General features: G+C 38.2%; 2 protein-coding genes across 13 annotated transcripts in view; one reads left to right on the top strand and one right to left on the bottom strand.

Annotated features, from left to right (window-relative positions):
- BTBD10 (BTB domain containing 10) overlaps positions 1-17426 on the top strand; it is an 80156-nt gene extending 62730 nt beyond the window's left edge. For all 6 annotated transcript variants that reach the window (XM_069091263.1, XM_069091262.1, XM_069091266.1 and 3 more), the window contains 5 exons: positions 1845-1947; positions 3334-3454; positions 8630-8827; positions 11207-11317; positions 16299-17426. In XM_069091263.1, coding sequence (XP_068947364.1) covers positions 1845-1947; positions 3334-3454; positions 8630-8827; positions 11207-11317; positions 16299-16609 — 844 coding nt within the window. In that variant the 3' untranslated portion in view covers positions 16610-17426. The remainder of the gene's footprint in view (positions 1-1844; positions 1948-3333; positions 3455-8629; positions 8828-11206; positions 11318-16298) is intronic.
- Positions 17427-17980: 554 nt separating this feature from the next.
- BMAL1 (basic helix-loop-helix ARNT like 1) overlaps positions 17981-22658 on the bottom strand; it is a 96011-nt gene continuing 91333 nt past the window's right edge. For all 7 annotated transcript variants that reach the window (XM_069091258.1, XM_069091259.1, XM_069091256.1 and 4 more), the window contains 2 exons: positions 19086-19188; positions 17981-18658 (listed from right to left, as the gene is read on the bottom strand). In XM_069091258.1, the coding sequence (XP_068947359.1) occupies positions 18498-18658; positions 19086-19188 (264 nt within the window). In that variant the 3' untranslated portion in view covers positions 17981-18497. The remainder of the gene's footprint in view (positions 18659-19085; positions 19189-22658) is intronic.

Genomic DNA, 22658 nt, shown 5'->3' with positions numbered 1-22658 from the left:
ATTTTATTTTATTTTTTTGCCTTTTTTAGGGGGGGAGGGCAATTGGGGTTAAATGACTTGCTCAAGGTCACATGGCTAGTTTTTGTGTTCCACCTAGCTGCCCCTAATTTACTTATTTTCTAAGAAGCACATGGAAAAAGGTGTTTTAAGGAATTAAGATTTATTAGTGCTACACATGCTTATTTAAACTTTAGAAATTGTAAAAAAACTAATATCCGAAATTGTATTTAAAATTGTAATTCTACATTTCAATTCAAAGGTCCCTGTGAGATTTGTTAAAAATCTCCACACTGGGGTGGCTAGGTAGCACAGTGAATAGAACACTAGCCTTGGAGGCAGGAGGACCTGGGTCCAAATCCAGCCTCAGACACTTGACACACTTACTGGCTGTGTGACCTTGGGCCTGTCACTTAACCCCAATTGCCCTCCAAAAAGCAAAAAAAAAATCTCCACACTGATCTAAGTATATTAGCTTGCCCTTTTGATCCATTTCAAGTATTTGAGAAGAACTGTGTGACATTTAATTCCTGAAAGACTGTCTTTTTAAAAAAAAACAACGCACAAATGAAGTCACTATTTCATTTAAAAGGCTTATAGTATATCACTGTGAATGGAAATTAATATTCCTGGGAACAGTTAAAGTACTTTGTTGGCATTTGGAAACTTTTGAATAAAAAGGCTTTTTTCTGTATGGGTTTACTGTTACAGTAAAAGTAGAACCTTAGTGAATTGAGAAGTTGTTGGATTCTTGGCCATCTTTACTTTTAATTTAGAATTATAACTTTTTACAATAAAGATAAGACCTTTAAATTTGGTATGAGGACTATGCATTTTAAATTTCTAGACGTAATTTTTTTATAAATTAACTTCCGCCAAGCATTTGTGCATCCATTATCTTTGTTCACACTATGTGCATGCAAGGTACTTAGATATAAAGATGAACAATTTTAAAAGAGTATCTTTATTGTTAGTGCAAAAGTAACTGATGTGTGTTTTCCGAAAATTTAATCCTCCCATATTTTAAACTTTGTACTTTATTTTTGTAATAGAATCCAAACTAGAATATTTAGAATGTTGATTTCAGTTCCCTTATTTTAATCCTGTTCTTTCCCTGTGTAGTCATTTGTTCTTCATTTCTATATAAATGGCAGTGATTGATGGCATAATTTTTTACATATAGTTAAAAGATGATGAAAAATAAAATTTTATCTCCTACCCATTCCTTGCCCTCTCTAGCCTATTTATATAGTCTTTTGCTATTTATTCTCTCTTTTAAGATAAGGCTAACAATTTTAAAGGAAGATTATGTGAGTGTGTGTTTTTTTTAAAGTTAGCTCCCTTAGCCAGCACCACTCTTTTCCCCCTCCTCCCCATTTCTACAGAGTTTAATGAATGGATTATAGCCTGGCTTGTGGGAGGGAACTCCCAAATTGATAAGATCACAGTTTTTTAGGGGAAAAAAAAATATATATATATATATTTTTTTTTTTTTAATGTGGATCCAACAGTTAGTTTGCCTGTGACAATTAGAAGGAAATTCTTGAACGTGTATATTGCACAGTTTAGGATTTTTATTACTATTTTATAGATAAAGAGGTTACTATATTTCATTTTCCTGCTACTGTTCTTTACTAATTCTCTCCCATTAGGGTGGTACTACAGTAAACAACTCTTAAGAAGTCTTTCACTTTTCTTGTTTGTCAGAATATATTTCTACAGAAATTTCTGTGCTAATGTGATCTTTAATATTTGCATTTCGCAATAAAGAGAAATCATTTTAACTTTAACATTTTTTATCCCACTTGGAGGAAACTTTGACTTGTTTTCATTATTTTATGTGATAGGATGTTTGGATCTGGAAGAGAACACAACTTCACACGTCCTAATGAGAAAGGAGAGTATGAAGTAGCCGAGGGAATTGGCTCTACTGTCTTTCGAGCTATTTTGGTGAGTGTTAAGTATTTGCAGGTGTATGTTGTTGTGAGACATAGAACTCTAAGTACAGTAGATGCTGCATTCTATTTAGGTGCCATTTTGATACCTAGCAGTTATTGCTAGGGTTCCTTTTTGCCCAGTTTTTTTTTCATTATTTCCCTTGAGATTCTTGACCCTTTAGTTCTGTTGGATGAATTTTGTTATTATGTATTTTTTTTTAAATTCTACAAGGTAATTCTCTAGTAGTTTGGGATAGCACTGAATTATAATACCGCCTTAACTAATTTGACTGATATTATTGTTTTTACTTAAATTCAATTCACAAGTGAGTCAAAATATCACCCTGTGATACAACCACAAGAAGGAATAGTTAACCACTGTTTTTCTTTTGTATAAACTCTTCTAATTTGGATTCTATGACAGTTGTTTCCTGATTCTCCTGTATGTATAAACGACTCTCTTATTCTTGAGTGTTATATCATCTTCTACATGTCTCCTTAGTGTTGGTAACACAAGGGACCCTTTTCCTGCTCTTTTCTACCTCTTCTCTCTCCTTTGGTGAGCTCCAGTGCAACCATGTCTTCAGTGCTCTTTATGCAAATAACTCTTAAGTGTTTATTGCTAATAATATATTACTACTTTAAGCTCTCATCCCACATCTTGTTGTCTACTAGACATCGCTACCTGAATCTCCCACTAGTACCGCAGACTTAATATTTCCAGAATTGAGTCATTATCTTCTTTTCTCTTCTTGCCCTTCCTTCTCATTTCCTTATTTCTTTTAGTAGCATCATCATCTTTTCATTCACCCAGGCCATCTTTGACTTTTCTCTCTATTCAGTTGTCCCAAGTCCTGATTGTTCTATAATAGTGCCCACATATGTTCCCTCCTTTCTACTAGAACTGCCACCATTCTGATTGAGGTCCTCATTTTTTCAGTTCACAAACGACTTAAGCACTTGCTATGATCCTTGTTTAAGGCATTATGCAAAAGACAAATTGATCTGTTCTTCCTCAAGTCTTCTGAGAGCATATAGTCTTGATCTCAGTGTTTTGTAATAAAGATTTGTGTGTGTGGCCTGTCTATCCTATTGGATTATAAATTCCTTGGGGTCAGGGATTGTTGTTTTGGTATCTTCGGAATTTATAGTGCCTTGCATTTAATAGACACTTAATAAATGTTTGACTCAAATATTTTTATGTTGTACGGAGTCTGAGCATAATACTAGGTATTTAATGAGCATTTGTTGAATTGTTTTTGTTTGTGATGGATTGTCAGTAGTACGTATGCTCCTTTCTTTCCTTTTACTTCTAGCAATGCTACTGCTAACTCAGGGCTTCTGTGTTTTAGGCTAGTAGATATTTTGCTAATTCTTTATTGGTAATTTTTTTTTTCAGGATTACTACAAGACGGGAATAATCCGTTGTCCTGATGGCATATCTATTCCTGAACTAAGAGAAGCGTGTGACTATCTTTGTATCTCTTTTGAATATAGTACTATAAAATGTAGAGATCTCAGTAAGTACAATATCTGTGGGGGAAAAAATCTATATAGAAAGTGTGGTGATTGTTTTTAAGGGGAGCTATAATATATTTGAAGAAAAATAGCTATTTAACTTAGCAAAATATTTAAAGATCCCCATCTTTATATACCCTAAGGTCTTCAGGATCTTTGTGAAATTTTTGAACTTTTAAAATGTAATATTCTTAATCGTAGGCTATGATACACATGACCTTCTGGTGAATTTTGAAAGGCCAGTGTTGATATACCCAATTTTTGCTACTATCTGCCATGTGATAGTGCTGCTTGAAAGCTAATAGCATAATGTATGTCTAACCCTAAATTCCACTAGAATTCTTTTGTATTTCAAGAATATGTAACTTTGTTGCTGTACGTATGTATTTTATCAGTATAAATTCTAGGGTAGTGAATGACTGTGGGCCTGTGATTTCATTGGTATGAAAGATTCCCAGACAAGGAAATTCTCTCTACCACTGCAAGTCAGCCACTTGTCTGCAGCTTATAGTTACAGAGAGAGGAATTGGGGGTGGGGGGGGTCCACAAGTGAGATTGAAACCCAGGTCTTCTGGCTTTGAAACTAGCTCTCTGTCCGCTGTGTTCCATTCCTTCTTGTCCAGGTGGGATCTCAGCACAATTTAGTCTTTCAAAATTTTGGGGGCTGAAAATTTCACCACGCTTTATCCAGCCAGATGAATTGGGTGCATATCTTTAGGATTCAACATAATCTGTACTAATTGTTTAAGTATTGCTTTGCAGTCATATCTGACAATTCATTGCTTCATTTTACGGTATAGTAAGTACAGTGATAATTATTCATAAGACCTTAGCTTTAGAAATGGTAGTTATCCTGGAGAAGACCCTGTCCTTTTTTTTTTTTAATTGCCTTTTGGAGGGCAGTTGGGGTTAAGTGAGTTGCCCAAGGTCACACAGCTATTAAGTGTTAAGTGTCTGAGGCCAGATTTGACCGCATGTCCTCCTGACTCCAGGGCCGGTGCCACCTAGCTGCTCCCCCCCGCCCCCCCCCTTTTTTTTTTAAAGATGAGGAAACCAAAACCCAGAGAATTTTTTGTTGAAAACACTGAAGGGTACTATTAGTTTTGCAACCAGCTGTGATAGGAAAATGAGCAAAATCAGTATAAATCAACATTAATTTGACAAAAGTACATAACTGAAAGCCTACTGTTAATCATTAATCAATTTTGAAAAGATCCATACATGTATTGCTATTTAATAGACAATTCATCAAAGGTATATCTCAGTTCTGACTCAAATCTTCATCACTGATAGTGGTTCTCCCCTTTAGTTTCAGTGGTTTTAGAAAAGAGAATGTACTTTGAAAGAATGAAGTGAACTGAAACCTTGTCCAGAGTTGGTCTTGCATAGTCAGAAGTTATAAATGGTTGGACCCTGTGGGCCTACTAGCTCATGTCTGTTAGTTTAAATTAAGTAAAAAAAAAAGTTTGTTTTCTGGGGGGGAACCCAGACTCTGGTTGGTCATGCCCTATGGTTGTTAAACAGGCTTCAACTGGTCTGTAAGTCAGACTGGATACCTGAATAGAAAGAAATGCCCAAATACAAAAGAAATGGCTCGGTGTGTGTTACAGTGCCTAGCAGAAGTTACTATTATTTTAAAATATTGCATCTACAAAGAGTAATTTCCTGATAGGAAATGCTGCCTTTGGAAAAGTGGTGTAGTTTTTAAAGTATTCCACTGAATGTAGTTGCACTTTAAAATTTGATGAGTATATTTATAGTAGAAGGAACACTGAACTGTATGTTTCATCTAGAGAATTTGAGTTTTATTCTGGAGTTTGTCTCTGACTAGCATGAAAGTCTTGGACAAGACCACTTGATCTTTGGGAGCTTATTTCCTTTTCCTTAAAATGATCATTCAGTAAACACTAAGTACCTGCCATTGCTAGGCACTATGCTAAATGCTAGGGGTACAGAAAGAAGCAGAAGATAGTCCCCACCCTCCAGGAGCTCACAGTCTAAAGTGGGAGACAACAAGCAAACAAATATATACAGACATCCTCTCTACAAGATAAATAGGAAATAATTAAGAGGGGTTGGGAAATCCTTCCAGTAGAAAATGGAAATTTAGTTGAGACTTAAAGGAAGCCAGGGAGGTCAGTAGACAGATTTGAGGAGGGAAAGCATTCCAGGCATGGAGGACAACCAGAGAAAATGTTCAGGGCTGAGAGATAGGGTAGTGAAACTGCCAGGAGGCCAGGCCAGTGTCACTGAATTGAAGAGTTGTGTGATGGGGAGTAAAGTGTAGGAAGGGATAGGTTATGAAGGGCTTTGAATGCCAAGCAGAGGATTTTGTATTTGATGGAAGTAAGAGGGAGCAATTGAAGGTGTGTGTGTGTGTGTGTGTGTGTGTGTGTGTGTGTGTGTGTTTGTGTTGAGGGTAGTGAATGACATAGAGTGATCAGTGATTCCCATGAATATTTCTCAGAACTTCAGACTGGCTATTGTAGAAAACAGGCAATTACCTGACAGTCGTTTTCCATTCCCTCTGTCCCTTACTGCTTAGACAAAATGCTTTGGATTTATCAGCAGAGATTTTCCTTTTCCAGAAATCTCATTGTTGTGAACTGTTGTAAAATAAGGAAGTGTAAAAGGGGCAATTTTTAGAAGGCAGGTAGTGGAGGGGAGAACTAATGAGTCTTTCCTGGGGCCTTTTAGGCCTTGATCTTTCATCTTTAACACTTAGGTTCCTCCATGACAGTAAAGAAAGCTCTCAGCTGAATTACATCTTTGCTTTCTTCTCTGTGGTGTACTATATTCTCCTTATCCTCTGGCCTACTCAACCCTGTTTAGTAGGAGGGAGAGCTCCAGAAAAATGTTCCCAGTCTGCCTAGGCCTTTGGCTTCCTTTGGGTGAGAGACTCAAGTAAGAGCATCTGCTGGCCTCCTTTTATTTCATTTTCTTGGAATCTGGAATGTCTGAGCCCTAACTTTTATAATTTTTTCTGATTTTCCAGTAAAAACTCCATTCTTTACTAGTAATTACAGTATGTTATGACTGTACTCATGGAGTAGAGCTGTTATATCATCCCCATTGCTATAGAGCAGAGAATACTATATAGCTACCTAAGTTTATTTTGTTTATAACAAGTTTACTGTTCACTCTAGAAGCTGGCAACATATTCTCTTGTTTTGTTTGTTTGTTTTTTTACTTTCTTATTCTCAAACTTCCCTCCTTCCACCACTGTATTCTGATGCTTTTTGGGGGTATTTTTTTTAAATTAAATTTTATGTTTATTTTTAGTTTACATCATTTCCAGCAGATTTTGAGTTACAAATTTTCTCCCCATCTTTCTACCTACCACCCCAAAACAGTGATCCCACTTTATACCCCCTCCCCCAATCTGCTCTCTCCTATATCCTCCCCCATTCCCCCTCTGACTTTCCAGTAGGGCAAGATGGATCTCTATACCCCAGTGCCTATATATCTTATTACCCAGTTGCATGTAAAATATATATATATATATATTTTTTTTTAAAGCAATTGGGGTTAAGTAATTTGCTCAGGGTTACACGGCCAGTTATTTCTGGGTGTGGTGCTAAGTATCTGAGCCGGGATTCGATCCCCCAGGTCATCCCGACACTGGGACTGGTGCTCTTACGCGCTGTGCTACCTGTCTGCCCCTATAATATATTTTTTTAAACATTTGATTTTAATGCTTTGAATTCCAGATTCTTTCCCTTCCTCCCTCATCACCCACCCTTACTGGGAAGATAAGCAATTCAATATAGGTTGTACATGTGTAGTTATGCAAAACATTTCCATGGTGGATATATTGTGAAAGACTGATTATATTTCCCTCTCTCTTATCCCACCACCCACTTGTTCTATTCTCTACTTTGATCCAGTCCCTTTTCAAAAGTGTGTACTTCCAACTTCCCTCCCCTCCATCATCCCCCCTCTCATCCCCTTCCCCTTACTCTCCTGTAGGGTGAGATACCCTATTTAGTGTGTATGTCATTCCCTCACCAAGCCAAATTCATTGAGAATAAGGTTGACCCATTCCCTTTTGCCTTCTTGTTCTTCCCCTCCATTGTAACAGTTTTTCCTTGCCTCTTCTATATGAGATAGGTTACCCCATTCTGTCTCTCCCCATCTCCTCCCACTATATTCCTCTCTTACCTCTCAGTTTCACCTTTCAAGTATCATCCCTTCCTATTCAACTGGTCCTGTGCCCTCTGTCTATGTATACCTGTACACATATATACACACACTCACATATGTATTCATACTCCCATTACCCTCCTATATAGACATATATAGGTGTATGTATACATATATATACATTTATATTCCCTTCAACTATTCTCATACTGAGGAAAGTTTCCTAAGTTACAATTCTCATTTTTCCATATAGTAATGTAAATAGTTTGACTCTGATAAGTTCCTTATGATTTCTTTTCCTAGTCAGGTTTCTGTCAGTAGGCGATACGGTGTCAAGAAGTTAAGCACTGAACCTGTGACTTCACAGACATAGAGAACTGGAGGAGAAACTCTCTCACCTAATTCAGCCTGACATGTCTACAACACAGTCTTTAAGTGACTTGTCCAGAGTCACAAAGCCAGTTTGTATGAGAGGCTAGGTTTCCACTCCTCCAGTCTACCTCAGTAACAATGTCACTGATAAACATAATCAGAACTGGAGCCATTTATTCAGCACAGTACACTCTACTAGGTATTTGGTACGATAAAGTGGTTAAAATGGCCTGTTCCATCACTGAGCATATATTCTGACACTGGCAGAAGGAGGGAGGTTTGGGAACGACAAAGTAAAAGATCAGACAAAGCAAGTAAATATGTTTCCAACTTCTAGAGTAAGAACAGGAAGCTTGTTATAGACAGAATAAAAATGAGGAGCTCAACAATTCTCTGCTCTACAGCACAGGGGATGACATACAACTCTACTCCATGTGGGTAGGAGACCCAGTCAGTGCAGTCATCAAAGATATAAACAAAATGCTTGTCAAGATTCAAAAGTTTACTTTATTCAGAAGGAGAATCTGAATCACAGAGGGATGGGAAGGCCCGTTGTAGGGGCTGGCTTTTCAAAGATGGCTAGAAGGCTTTTTTTATACTTTATGTTAATGTTCATCGTGGGTCATCCAAAAATCATGATATTTTTATGGGTTTATTTTCAGGTGCCCTCATGCATGAATTATCAAATGATGGTGCTCGTAGACAATTTGAGTTTTATTTAGAGGAAATGATCCTCCCTCTGATGGTGGCCAGCGCCCAAAGTGGTGAAAGAGAGTGTCATATAGTGGTACTCACAGATGATGATGTGGTTGATTGGGATGAAGAATATCCACCCCAGATGGGAGAAGAATATTCACAGAGTAAGTATTGGAAGATGTCTTTTAGTGTGCTGGACCAGGGCTGCTGGTTTATCACCTTCCTTTAGTACCTTACCATTAGTGTACTGGTTTTAACTTCAGCTTGATAAAAGAATACATTTTCATTTTAGAATTTTACTACATATAAACAGCTATCTTTTCTTTATTAATGATACAGTAACTCTTAGAAACACCTTGTAAAGGTAGTAATGGTTTGGTAGAATGCTTTTTAGTCACTGTGGTTTATAGGTCACTTTTGACCTAGAAGTCTAACTGGACTGGTCTGTGGAAGTGAGGTTTGGTCTGAAAGAGCTTCATTTTGTTTGATAACCTATCCATTTGTACATGGTATTGTGACCCACAAGTACCTTTAAGACCACAGTATTTTTGCTTTTTTGCTTCCTAAGATGATATCTGCATTTTTTAAAAGCACTAATCATTTAGCTTCTCTCTTTCTAATTGCATTTTTATTCCCTTTTCCACCTCCTGCCAGAGCTTTTGATATTTTTGGTAAATCATACATTGGGCATATATTAATTCTCTTTGGCAAATTTCCTAGAAATGACTAAAGTTTCCTCTCAGATGAGAAGAAAATAGGGTAGAATTCCAAAGAAATTATGATTTTTATAAACATCTTCATTTAGTCTTTTTTGGAAGAGCTTGTCAGTCACTCAGATTGCCAGCTTTGTAAAGATTTCCAGGGCCTGGATAAAGAACTTAAGCTGGAGGAAGCACAAAGATGCTGAAACTCTTGGGGTTTGTGACGGTGGTGTTTTTTCCTTCCTATTTGAGTCCATCATGACATCGTTTGATGGGGAAAATATTTTAGGGTTCTTTAAAGTATTTTCTTTGTTTAATGCTAAAAATTGCCATGTTGTTCCTTAAGGAATTGTAGTTGCATGATGTGCTCAAATGAGTGTTGTGTTTTTTCTTGTGAACAGTAGTAGTACTGGATAGCTGATATTGCTGTATATACCTGGGCTCTCTGCTAACCTGGTTTTTATGATGACTTCCTTCTTAAGTTGGACAAATTAGTAATTTTTCAAAAAGATTAAAGAGATACAAAAAGATTTTTTAGAAATCTGTCAGTGTTAGTAAAAGGTATTTCTTAAAACTGGGATTTGTTTTCAAAACCCAAACTTTAATCTGCAGAGGATGGAAAAAAGTTTGAAACTACTTTAATCATTATGAAGCACAGTTTGTTTCTGTTTTTTTTCCATTTTTACTTCTTTCAAAGAAGATTTTTGAATAAGTATAAGTAACTTTGAAACTTGAAGACTGAAAACATTTTTTCTTTAGTTAAACTAAATATTTTCAATTCCTATTTTACTCTGAGACAGAAGACATTTTAACCAAAGAGGATTTATTTGTAGGAGATGACGATATTTCTGCCAGCCCTTTTCTTCTAATTAGGAGGTATTATGAAATGATAGTGGTTGTGATGATGTCATCCATTCTGGGAAGCTATGACAAATCTTCTCAAATTTTCAGCATTTTTAAGGAATAGAAATAGGTACAAACTTATTCCAGAGAAAGCAAGTATTTATTTTCCTTTTAATTGGATCCTGTAAACCAGCGTGCTTGGTTTGTGAGCGTGTCTTTCTTTTTTTGAAAAAACCTTTGCAGTTCACCTTTTAAGGGAGATAACTCCACCTGAAAGAGAGAAGGCGAGGAGGGCCCATCTGTCTAACTCCCTGAAGTCCCCAGCACATTTGGAAGACTCATCATGTTGTCAGTGGAGTGTCTGTCCTTTGCAAAGCCTGTTTGACCTAAACAGACTAACCTGGGCAGAACTTGCTCGAATCTGCCTTTTAATAACATCAGTAGTGAGTGGGGTGGCCACCTAAGTAGAGAACAGTTTGGGGGGGGTCTGTACATTTCTTGGGAATTATAATAGTAGCTCAATCCATGAAATTCAGAAAGTGTCTTGTCTCTCTACCGTTGGGGGATGATAATCATCTAAATGGTTTATAACATGTCCTTCACTCCTTTACTCTGCCTGTTTGGCAGGGTTTTAGTCTGTGTCTGTGGGCCATTGTCTTTAAAGAAAAACACACTCTGCGTCAGGTCTCTAAAATGTTTTTTTAGAATTGAATGATTTTTCTGATGGATTGGGTTTCAGTATAGAGCTGCAGTAACCTTGGTGGATTATCAAAGCTTCTCTGGTTTCAACCCTGTTAGAAATTTTGCTTGTATATTAACTCTACTGAACTTATTGTTCTGTCATGTTGGCTAGTCATCCTTTGGCATCACTGCATCCATTGTGGGGTTTTAGGGTGATCAGGCCCTACTGATTGTGGAGCAAGATGAATTTAAGGTAAAAAACTTCAGTAGATTCATTTCTGGTACTAATTTTTAAAATCTGTTGCTTTTTGTCCCCAGTTATTTATAGCACAAAGTTGTATAGATTTTTCAAATACATTGAAAATAGAGATGTGGCCAAATCTGTTTTGAAGGAACGAGGTCTTAAGAAAATTCGACTGGGTATAGAAGGTAAGACATGTTTGTTTTTCCTCAATGGGCCTTCTCTTCCTAATGCTTCCGTTGGTTTTTTTTTTTCCCAAGGGGTTGGGGAGTAGTATTTATGTGCCTTTTTTTCCCCCTCCTAAATATGTTTAGTCAAAACAGATTGAAAAAAGCCTTAGCCTTTGAGATTATGGATGAAAGCTTAAGAAAAAAGCCTGATAGGTTACTATTATTAGAACTGTTTTGTAGATAACAGATAGTTGCCAACTGTGTGTATGGTTGTTGTTCACTTGTTTCAATTGTGTCCAACTCTCCATGACTCCATTTGAGGTTTTCTTGGTAAAGATACTGGAGTGGTTTGCTATTTCTTTCCCCAGCACATTTGACAGATGAGGAAATTGAGGCAAATAGTATTAAGTGACTTGCCTAGGGTCACACAGCTAGGAAGTATCTAAGGCCAGATTTGAACTCTGAAAGCTGAGTCTTCCTGATTCTAAGTTCAGTGCTCTATCCACTGTGCCACCTAGTGCCCAATTTAATAGATTTTTTAGTTTACAAAACCATATTCCTCCTAACTAGCCTTTAAGGTAGTACAAGCATTAATCTTATTTTTATAGTTGAGAAAATGTGAGGTTCAGAGAGCCTGTAGTCACATAGCAGGGAAGTATTAGAACCATGAGACTTCAAACCCCAGTGCTGTTTCTGTAGTCCTACTGGTGAAAGACTAGTCACCTTAATGTGGTAGGAATTCTAGTGGTGCCACTGTTTGTAATTATAAATGTTGGATTTACATATAAGCATATATATAAATATAGGACATAAGTATTTTCATATATATTTATGTACAAATATGTTTTTATACATATTAAAAATATAAATAAATGCTATATTGTCTCCCTCATTCTACAGAGTAGGGGAGGTAAAGCAGTGAAGTGAGATGTCAGAACTTAGAGGAGTTTTATTAACATAATATATTTCACTTCAAAAACTGTTCCTTTGGAGCATCTTCTTTGTGGATAGTAGTGTAGTGTAGACAGTGACAAAAATGAAACTTTTTGTGCTCTCCTAGAGCATACAGTGTGCTGGGGGAACAGCATCTCCATGGACAAGGACATAGAACGTGATAGGGACTGAACCTGTGATTCCATCACTAACTACCACAGCTACTCAGCACTTTTTCTGTCCCGTAAAAGAGTCTTAAGCATGTTGCCTAGAGCTCTGAGAGGGAAAGATCTACCCAGGGAATAACCAGCACATGTCAGTGGGACCTGAGCTTTCTGCTCACTGCCATTTTGGTGGAAAAGAACATTGACAACTGGAACAATGAATTAGGAAGGGTTTGTATAGGTGGAGGTACTGAGATTGCACTATAAAGGAAACAAGGGGTTGCATGTTAGTGAGAAGGCAGAGAATTCCATACCTGAGGAAGGAGGGAGCTCTTCTTCAAGGACAGCTTGATTAATAGATTCTGTGAAGAGACTGAAAATCAGCTAAGTGGAAGGCTTGTTGAGCACAGCTTTCAGTGCCAGGTTGGAAATAACTGTCATTTATCCAAGAGGCAGCACAGAGCCATTTGAAAGTTGAGTAAAATGACGGACTTGTGACTTAGGATGGTAGCAGTTTGGCAGCTTTGTGGAGGGTAGATTGGAAAAAGGAAAGACTAGGAGGGGCAACAAGGGAGTGCAATGGATACAGCTCTGGGTCTCGAGGCAGAAAGACTTGAGTTCAGATCTGGCCTCAGACACCTGCTAAGCCATGTGACCCTGGGCAGGTCACATAACTTCTTTGCCTCAATTTCCTCATCCATAAAAGGAAGATCATAATAGCATTGTTCTCCTTATGAAATGCTTACACAGTGCCTGGGACGTAGTAGACACTATATAAATGTTAGCTGTCATTATTGTTATTGCTAAGACTATTACTAGATAAGCAGGGAGTAGGGAGAGGTCTGGGCATGAAAGAAGAATTGACAAGGCCTGATAATTGGTAGGCTGTTAGGGAGTGGGTGAGTCAGATTACTTGATGTGTGTGAACCTTGGTTACTAAAACAGTAATCTCAGGGGAAAAAAGGCAAGTTTTGAAGAGGGATGGATTTAAAGAGAAATGTGTTTTGTTTTGAACATGTTCTGTGATATCCAGCAGATGGCTGGTAATGTGGGATTAGAATTCACAACAGATTAGAACTGGGCTGGATAAATAGATTTAGGAGTTGTTTGTAGAGAGATTAACTGAAACTTTGGGAGCTAATGAGATCATAAAGGAAGAAAATGTAGAGCAGGAAGAGAACGGGGTCCAAGGCTAGCTGAGCCCTGGAATATGCCCATGCCAATGGGGTAGGAGGAGAACAAGGCCTGAGAAAAGGCCATTGATTTAGTACTAAGACAAAGATTTGGACTCTGACCAAGATAGATAGAATGAATCTCCAAAGAGAGGCTACTGAGGGATGAGAGCAGGTCAATCTACAAGTGAGAAAGAAGCAAGGAATATGCCCTTCTCATCTTGGCCTGGTGCTTCAGGGGCACGTGAGGACTACACAGGCCGACCAGGGATGCTTGGGACGGTAAAGAGCCAAGTCTTTGTTAACATTGGAAGATGGAAAGACTGTGAAACAGTAGACAGATTGCTGGTCTTGGAGTCAGGAAGATCTTAGTTCAGACACTTTAATTGTGTGACCTCTCTCAGCTTCAGTTTCCTCATCAGTAAAATAAGGATGACAGGAACTGCACTTTACATAACATGTGAATTATTTTGCAAACCTTAAAGTGCTATATAATAATGCTTGCTAGGATCCAAGTCAGCTTAACAGTAGAGGATCATAATGTCATAGATTTAGAGCTCGTGGAAGGATCCTTAGAGCTCTTTTCGGAGAAAGATTGTCACTTATTCGTGGTCACACGGAAAGTAAATGGCAGTCAGGTTTTCTGACTCCATATCCAGCACTATTTTCCCTGTACCTGGTGGGAAGGCCAAGGATAATATAGAAACTTTGTAGAGATTGTTCTGAGAGATAAAAACAAGAACATGGGGAGAGGGTTTTGGTTTGGAGATACTCATTTTGAATCCTTGAATCTTGAAAATAGGAGATGAGAATTTGTCTAAGACTGGGAATAACCATTTGAAGGGGGTCTTTACTCTAGGATACTATAATGACTGCGCATATCATTTCTGTGCCTTGTTACTTCTTGTTTCCAGTATCTTAGAGTTCTGAGATCTAGCCAGCATACTTATCATCCGAGAAGTTAAAGTAGTAGCTTAATTGATTGTGACACCCCATAGGAAGAGATCTGGTACATGGAGTAAATGAGCCTGGGGCAACAGGGTTGTTTCCTACTACTGTAAAATTAGTTGTTGCCTTTCTAGTTACCTAGGCAGCATTGCTGCATTGACAACATGGTGTGTTGGGTATTGGTTTTCTTTTCCTTTTAATAAATGAGAAATTCTGGCTAATTTATTTTCCACTCTAATTACTACAAAATAGGCCTGTTTTAAATTTTTTTTTAATCACTCATACCTGGTGTAACTCCATACAGTTTACTAGGCTCAGAACACTAGGGCTGGAAGGAACCTTAGAGGCCATCCAGACCAACACCCTTATTTTACAGTTGAGGAAGCTGAGGCCCAGAGGTTAAGTGACTTGCCCAAGGTCACACAAGTTTTTAAGTGTCAGTGTGAAGGTCAAGATGGACCTAATGTAGAGTTTCTAGTGCAGAGATGGTTTACTGCTCCATCTAATGGACAGGTATTTTCCCAGGAAAATTTCCTAGAGGTTTAAATAAAAAAGCAAAACAACACATGATTTTCTTCATTTGTGTATATGTGGATGTTTCTATTTAGAGCAATCCCAGTTTCACGTGTGATGTACATTTTTGGATGGTTTGAATGATAGCTTGGAGAGGTGAACTTAGAAGTGGTGTGTCCTTTAAACAGTCTTTCAAAGACCTTGTTGGTAATTTGAGTCAGTGAAAAGGGAACTTTTTATTTGTCAACCTTCCTATACGACTCATGTATATTCCTTATGAAGTATGAGTCTTTGTGCATCGGAGTTCATACCTTGCTTTTGACACTGTATGTAAGCCTAAGGCCTATTTTTCCTCCTTTGTAATAAGAAGGTTGGGCTAGATGTTCTCTGAAGTTCCTTCTTGTTCTAGATCTCAGATTTTATGTATATAATTTTCTCTTCCTAATAATACTCTTTCCGCTTTTCTAGATCCTTACTTGTCCCTCCAAGCTTTCTTAGTATAACCTCTTCCATACCCTGGTCAGTCATCTTTGTTCTTCTCTTCTACCCCACTTCTTTGGCATTTATCACAAACAGAGCCCTAGGACACCTCTTGCCTTGGTTTGTTTACTGCAGGTGTTCAGTAAATACTGGTTGGATAAATAGGTTAGTGAGCCTAGGGACCAGGGAGAAGCTATTACATTAAAAAAGTAGGATTTTGATTCAGGAGGTAGCCATCTGTTTTAGGGTGGGTGGAATTGCATTCTCTTGAAATCTTTTTCCAAGGAGAGGGATTTGAAAGTTTGCCACATTTAATTGGTAAATTGTAAACTTACATTTTTTTCTTTCTGCCTATTAGTAAAACACTAGAAAAAGCATACAGTTAATTAGTTTGCAAAAAAGAAATGCTTCCTATTTTCTGTTAATAACTAGTTTAATAGGTTTTTAAGGTTTGCAAGGTATTTCCTCACTATAATATCAAGACAGTAGCTATTGCAAGTATTGTCATCATTAAACTGAGGCTCATAGGGTACCATCTTTCCCATGATTGCAGTTAAAGAAAGGATATGAGGGCATATATGAATCTTTTATCTCCTGACTTCATGTCTAGCCTTCTTCCTTTGTCATGCATCTGCTATTTTGATATGTTAAAAGCATAGATCATACAGTGTGAGAGCAAGAAAAGATTTTAGAAGTCTTCTAGTCTAATTTGCAGATAGTATAGATGAAGAAAATTGGGATGCAAAGAAGTTAGATATTTCATTAATGTGTGCAAAATCTTTCCTTTAGGGTATCCCACTTACAAAGAGAAAGTCAAGAAAAGGCCTGGTGGGCGCCCAGAAGTCATCTACAACTATGTCCAAAGACCATTTATTCGCATGTCCTGGGAGAAGGAGGAAGGAAAAAGTCGGCATGTGGACTTCCAGTGTGTGAAGAGTAAGTCCATCACAAACCTGGCGGCAGCTGCTGCAGACATTCCCCAGGACCAGCTGGTGGTCATGCATCCGACACCTCAAGTGGATGAATTGGATATCCTGCCTGTCCCTCCTCCTCCTGGCAACAACGAACTGGATCCTGAGGGACAGAGTCCGATGCTGTGATGGAGGCAGCCCATCTAACAAATGCTAGCATGCTCCTCTCGCCAGTGATGCTGCCCTCATTCTTCGGCACTGCAATGCCACTGTTCTTCATTGTGAAATGCACACACCAGTGTTTAGGAGATTGCAGTGTGGACTTTTTTTTTTTTTAAAAGACCAAAGGTATCAATTTGACATCCTGAGGTTCCACTTATATAAATGTATTTGTTTACCAGTAGGTTTGTGAAATTGGTTCTTTGTATGCTGGACAGTTCTCTCACAGTTAGAAATGGTGGGATTGGCAGTAGGGGCTACTTGTGTACCTTCACCATAGATGTTGGCCACAGCCCGAACAAAATGCAGTTAACACAGTTTTGATAGTAGCACTTTATAAATGGTGGTTCCGTGGAATTCTTAAAGCCATTTTTTATAGTTGTGATGCACAATACAAATTTAAACAAGTGCTTCTATCAAAGCCTCTTTAGCAAAAGATGGAAATGCAGTTCGCATCTGTTACTAAGTTTTGCTGCTCACGGTTGAGTGAGCACAAAATAAGTATTTACCACTGGGCCCATTGAGTGATTAGGATGATATTCAGTAGCTGTTTAGTCTGTTTCCCAGTGCAGTTTTTCACTCATCTTGTGTGAGTCACATGCAGGGATGTGAACAGCAGAGGTGATTTATCATCCAGTCTGCCTTACCCTTAATCTGTTCACAGATATTTATTTACTGACAAGGTGTTTTCGTAAATGTCATGGGATAGGAATGAAGTGTTCACTTCTTGTTTACTAAATGATTGTAAACTTGAGTTTTTCATTGAAATAAACTTACATTGTTTTCATGTTTCTGGCTAGATTATTAATTCTTAGAATCAGCTGATTGCTTCTTCATTTCTGTTTGGATGGTATAAAGGCAGACCCCTAAAAATAGTCATCACAGCCATATTAAATTATGGCACTGCCTTCAACTAGCAAATGGCACCTTGCATATAACATGCCTCCTCATCCCCCAGGATCCTGAAAGACCCAGTGCTTTAGAGTTGAGGGTGTACCATTTCCAGTCCTTCCATCATTATCTAGAGGTGCTAGTGGAAAGAATAATTATTGTTATCTCTAACTACTTGTCACAAACCAAAACAATGCTAAGAATCCAATTCTGAACTTACTTAAGGATAGATGCTAAAGTGTCTGTGATACATCAAGGACATTCTAGTTCCATTTTAGTGAAAACATAACCTGTAAATACCTAAGCCAAAGGGAAAGCACACACTAAGTAGTTGATCATGAAAGTAAAGAGGGAATGGGGAGAGCTTGATTATCCTCATCCTTGAATACATGATAAAGTTAGTGACAGAAATGTTCTTTTCAAATTACTTGTTTAAAAAAATAAAGAGTATTTTATAGAACAAAGGAAACATTTATTTTAAAAATATTTAACTGTCTAATACATTACACTTTAACCCATATTTATAGTAAAGGATTCTTACAAGAAAGAATAAACAGCTTTATGATACAATTAGTATAAGAAATGTCCACATGGGGGACCTCTTTGTAGTGTAAAAACACCATACATCTGAAATGACTGTTTGCATATAAAAGCTACCAATGATGCTTCTGTGCACAATGATTTAAAAATTCAACACGAACAGAATCCAAAATATACAATTAATGCAAGCTCTTCACAGCTAGCTCAATAATCAATGATGCAGAAACACTGTAGCGGTTTTAGTTCCACTTTGTCTTAAGTTACACATAGTAGGATTGACTTGTATCAATGGCTTTGAGATGGCTTTTATGAAGTTTGAACATAAAAGCTATTATCTCTTTATCCAAGAAGCTTCACAGACAGTCAAACTCCACCAATAATGCACTTTGATACTGCAGATGTTGCTGAAGCATCTGTACAGTAAAGTTTAAAGTGGCCAAGGTAAGTCACTGAAATCCACAGGGCCACCAAGACCAGCATCTGCTTCCAAGAGGCTCATGATGACTGCCATGGCTGCTTCGTCATTACTGGGGCTGCTGGAACCTTGATCGTTATCAATCATGTCTATACCAACGTGTGGGTTCTCACCTGAATAGAAAACAAACTTATTAGTGGTCAAAATTACTTCCTGTGGTTTTAGTTTTAGCTTATATAATTCCTACATCAAACTTTTGACTGATTTATAAAAAGAAAGGTAACAGGCAGACTAGGGGGAAAAGAAGCTCTATAGGTTCTTTTTGAAATAGAAGGTAGGTGACTTAGTATTGTTTATAATTCTTCTGCTATTATTTTTGTCTCCAAAACTTTACATTCTTCTCTCAAAGCCCTAGCCCTCTAAAGACTGCAAGCAATTTTGTACTAGCCTAACTTGCTGCTAAAATTTGGGGTGGTGGGATCTGGGATGGGCAAACAGGGCAACAAAACTGATTTGTGTAAAAACTCTTTAAAATTATTTTTAAAAACTGTTACTGTATTTGTGAGGTTTATTGAAGAGATTTATATCAGTGCTACTTACCAAGAATAGAGGAACTGTCAGAGTATGGATATCCAGGGTTATCTTGGATTTGCCCTGGTAAAAGGCCAGCAGAAGGAATGTCTGGAGTTCCTCCATTTAAAATCTGTCAAACAGGGAAAAGCATAGGAGTTTTCATTATTTAAACTCAAGTCTTATACAAGCAGAATGATCACTAAGAAAAAAAACAGAGGCTATATGAAATAGTCTTAACTTTGAAGAAACTTGGAAGATTCCTTGTGGTAAGTTTTAAATGTTACAAAAGTGGGGGAAAACCTGCATTCCTAAAATTTTTCTCTGTTCATCTGGTTCAGGACCATCAGTCCATGGTAAAGAACTCCCTGGAGTATTAACAGTACCTTAGAACTTACTCTTTAATGCTCAGTCTTGACCACTAAGTGTCAACAGGCACCTCCACGCTAGGGAAACAGGTAAAAATATGGGACTTAAAGGATGCTCTTACATTTGCATTTGGACCTGGAATTATCAAATGACCCCACCTCTCTGAAGAGCCTCTCACACACCAGGCACTGCACGAGGGTGAGGTTGCCTCTTCCATCAGGAGGTGGACATTTTAAAAAGCTCTTGAAAATGCACTGTCCCTGAGGGGGGAGGCCCTGGAGGCTTTTCTCTGTAGTTTTGGACCTTCACGGTGCCCCCATTTTCAAATTAATTTAAGACTGCTGAACTGCTAGCTCTGCAGCTTTCCCCAAGTATGTAACTGGCAAAATTATCAACAACAAAGCTTCAAAAAAATTTTTAAAATAAATTTTAAAAATTAATAAAAAAAGGCAAAACAAAGCTTCAAATTCCAATCACAGCAACCATGAAAGGCACTTTTGCCCCTCTGTACCTTTGCTGAATTGTTGCCTGTGTCTAGAATGGACCACTTCAACCCTTCTCCCAATAAGTGATTGCCTTCCTCTGTGTTGTTTAAGTGATACCTTGAACACTTTATTCTGCTCTGATAACTGTGTCTGTTTTCTCTTACATAAACATACTCCAAGAGAACAAGACTATCTTATTACTGTTGTTCCCGCAGAGCCTTATAGACACTTCTTTCAGTGGATCTAAGCTTATCACTGTGGGTGTCCCCTCCAGTGGAACAGATTAGAATCTACCCATATATTCTCATCCTCTGCAGTTCTTGTCCAGTCCAATGGATCTGTTCCCACCAAAGTTGTATACTTAATAAGTATCCTCAAATTGAATTCCTTGTATTAGTGCCCTATGACCTAACAATGATTGTTCAAGAAATGATCTGAACTGAAAAGTCCTACTGTATTATTTACTGTGCTATGTACTTAATAGGCACTTAATAGATATTAGACTGAAATTTGCCTTTTAAAAATCTAATCAAACTCTCCTAACTCTGAGAGGTTGTTTATAAAGTACTGCTAATAAATAAAAGGTTTAGTGACTTCTAGTCAGCTGGATGGCAAATATAGAGAGGGAGGAAATAAGTTTAGGGTTGCTTTAGGGTTCATGAGGAAGATGGCATAGTAACTTCCTTTATTTGAATTGAATGGACATCAAGATTATCTATCCCCCAAACCCTGGTCTTCCTTCTGACTTTCCCTTTTCTGTTTCTGGGACTCCAATCCACTTTGTTTCCCATATATGAAATGGTGGGGTTATCTTTGATTTTTCTTCCCAGACCTCCCAACATCATCCAGTGAGATAATAGATGTAAAGTTCTTTGCAAATCTTAAAATGTTATACACACACCTCTCATCCTTCCTCTTTATTCCCACTACTGCCAGTGATGAGTAGGTAACTCACCTCATATTGTCTTATTTTACAGACTGCAGTGGATTCCTAACATATCTTCTTGACTCAACTCTCTCCCCCTTCCAATCTGCCTGTCATGCCTCCCATCTGCTCAGAAATATTTCGGGGCTCCCTTAATGCCTAGTGAATCAAGTTCAAACTCCTCTGCTTGGCACACCAGCTGGCAGTGCCTTACCTTTTATCCAGTCTTATCTCATTATTTTTCATGTATTTTACTTGCTCCCAAACAAACCATAGAGCAGACATTTAATTCATGTATATTTGTTGTGGTTGTAACTGGATCCTGATAAATAGCTGGCTAATAGCTCACTTTCTGAACCAACCATGAATGTGGTAAAGAGAGGAAGCAACCTTAGAAAACAGGGTACTAGCACCAGCCCTGGAATCAGGAGGACCTGAGTTCAAATGTGACCCCAGACACTTGACACACTAGCTGTGACTTTGGGCAAGTCACTTACCCCCAATTGCCCTCCAAAAAGCAAAAAAAAAGAAAACAGGGTACTGGGGCAACTAATAATAGTACGGAAATCTCTTGTATTCTGGGTCACATATCCAAGATAAAACAATGAAGGTGGATGGATGCTACCACTTCTGGTGATTCATATGTGCACAAATGATGCTTTCTGGATTTCTTTGGTAGTAACACTGCCGAAGACTGCCAAGACTAGTAGGAAAAACCGAAGGCCGTGTGGAGCACTGATGGTATTTTCCTCAGTGCTGCCCACTGAAGGAGGGCTTTGAAAGAGAAAAAAATGGCTGGGGAAGGGAGGTTGAGAAAATGAAGTTTGAGACTGGAAGATGCCTATCCAAGGTTGGCAGGAATGCATTTATGTGGCATCTTGGGCTTCAAAATGAAGATGATAGGAGAGTCTGAAAACTGCCAAGCCAGACACCATGAAAACTACAGTGGAGCTGGGCCAGCACTTGGGGCACACAGGTTCAGGGGGAAAACTTCAAGAAAAAAGCCAGCAGTAAAACCATGGCTTCAAATGAGGATAAGCACCAAGCAAGATGAATGCTAAGAGGAAAATTAGACCTCCTCGGTACTACTGAGATGGAGTAGGGGGCACTGCTAGATAGGTAACAGATGGGGAAGTGGAGAGAAAAAGGGAGAATGTGTGTTTGAAGGTGAAGAAGCAGCACTGTGAATAAGATACACCACAGAAGGAAAGCATGGTGGAGAAGATTTGGGTGCAGATCAGTGCAGGGACAAATAAGTGACAGCACCTGCGCAGAAAGAAGATGCAGGTGGGGAGTGTGGAGAAAAATCACAAACCTGATAAAAAGGCACGATACTCCTGAACACTCTGTGCCAAAAGCAGAGCTGTTAATAACTTCTTGACTTACCTTAATGATGAACCTTTGAAAGAAAGGGAAATTGGTTACCGGAGTAGAAGTGAGGGAGCCTTAGGAGGAAGCAACACTTACTGCAACTACGTAAGCACCCTGTTTTTTAAAATGGCAAAGAGGATGGATAGGTAGGATCCTATGCAATAAAATTCTACAAAGAAATTCAGCTCAGGAGGGATGAAAGACTCTTAAGAATGAAATTGTAAACACATGAAGGGAAAGAATAATGAGGAAGACTGGGATTTGTCTGAAGAGACTGCTGTGGATAGAAAGTATTCACTAACGAGTTTGTATTTGAAGACGGAAGCAAGGTCTTCCGATATCAACGGGATGAATACCCAAAGTGGCTGTAATTAGAATCAGGAAATGCTGAAGTTCAGAATGTGCTAAGGCTTGTAGGGCATGCTAAGCACCCCCGAAAAGGTAGAGTTTTGT

This window comes from Petaurus breviceps, unplaced genomic scaffold (genome assembly GCF_028583685.1).
Source record: "Petaurus breviceps papuanus isolate PSGF00001 unplaced genomic scaffold, PetGlider_PUasm1.0 188, whole genome shotgun sequence".
Classification (NCBI taxonomy): Eukaryota; Metazoa; Chordata; class Mammalia; order Diprotodontia; family Petauridae; genus Petaurus; species Petaurus breviceps.
This window is presented reverse-complemented; position numbering and strand designations above follow the sequence as displayed.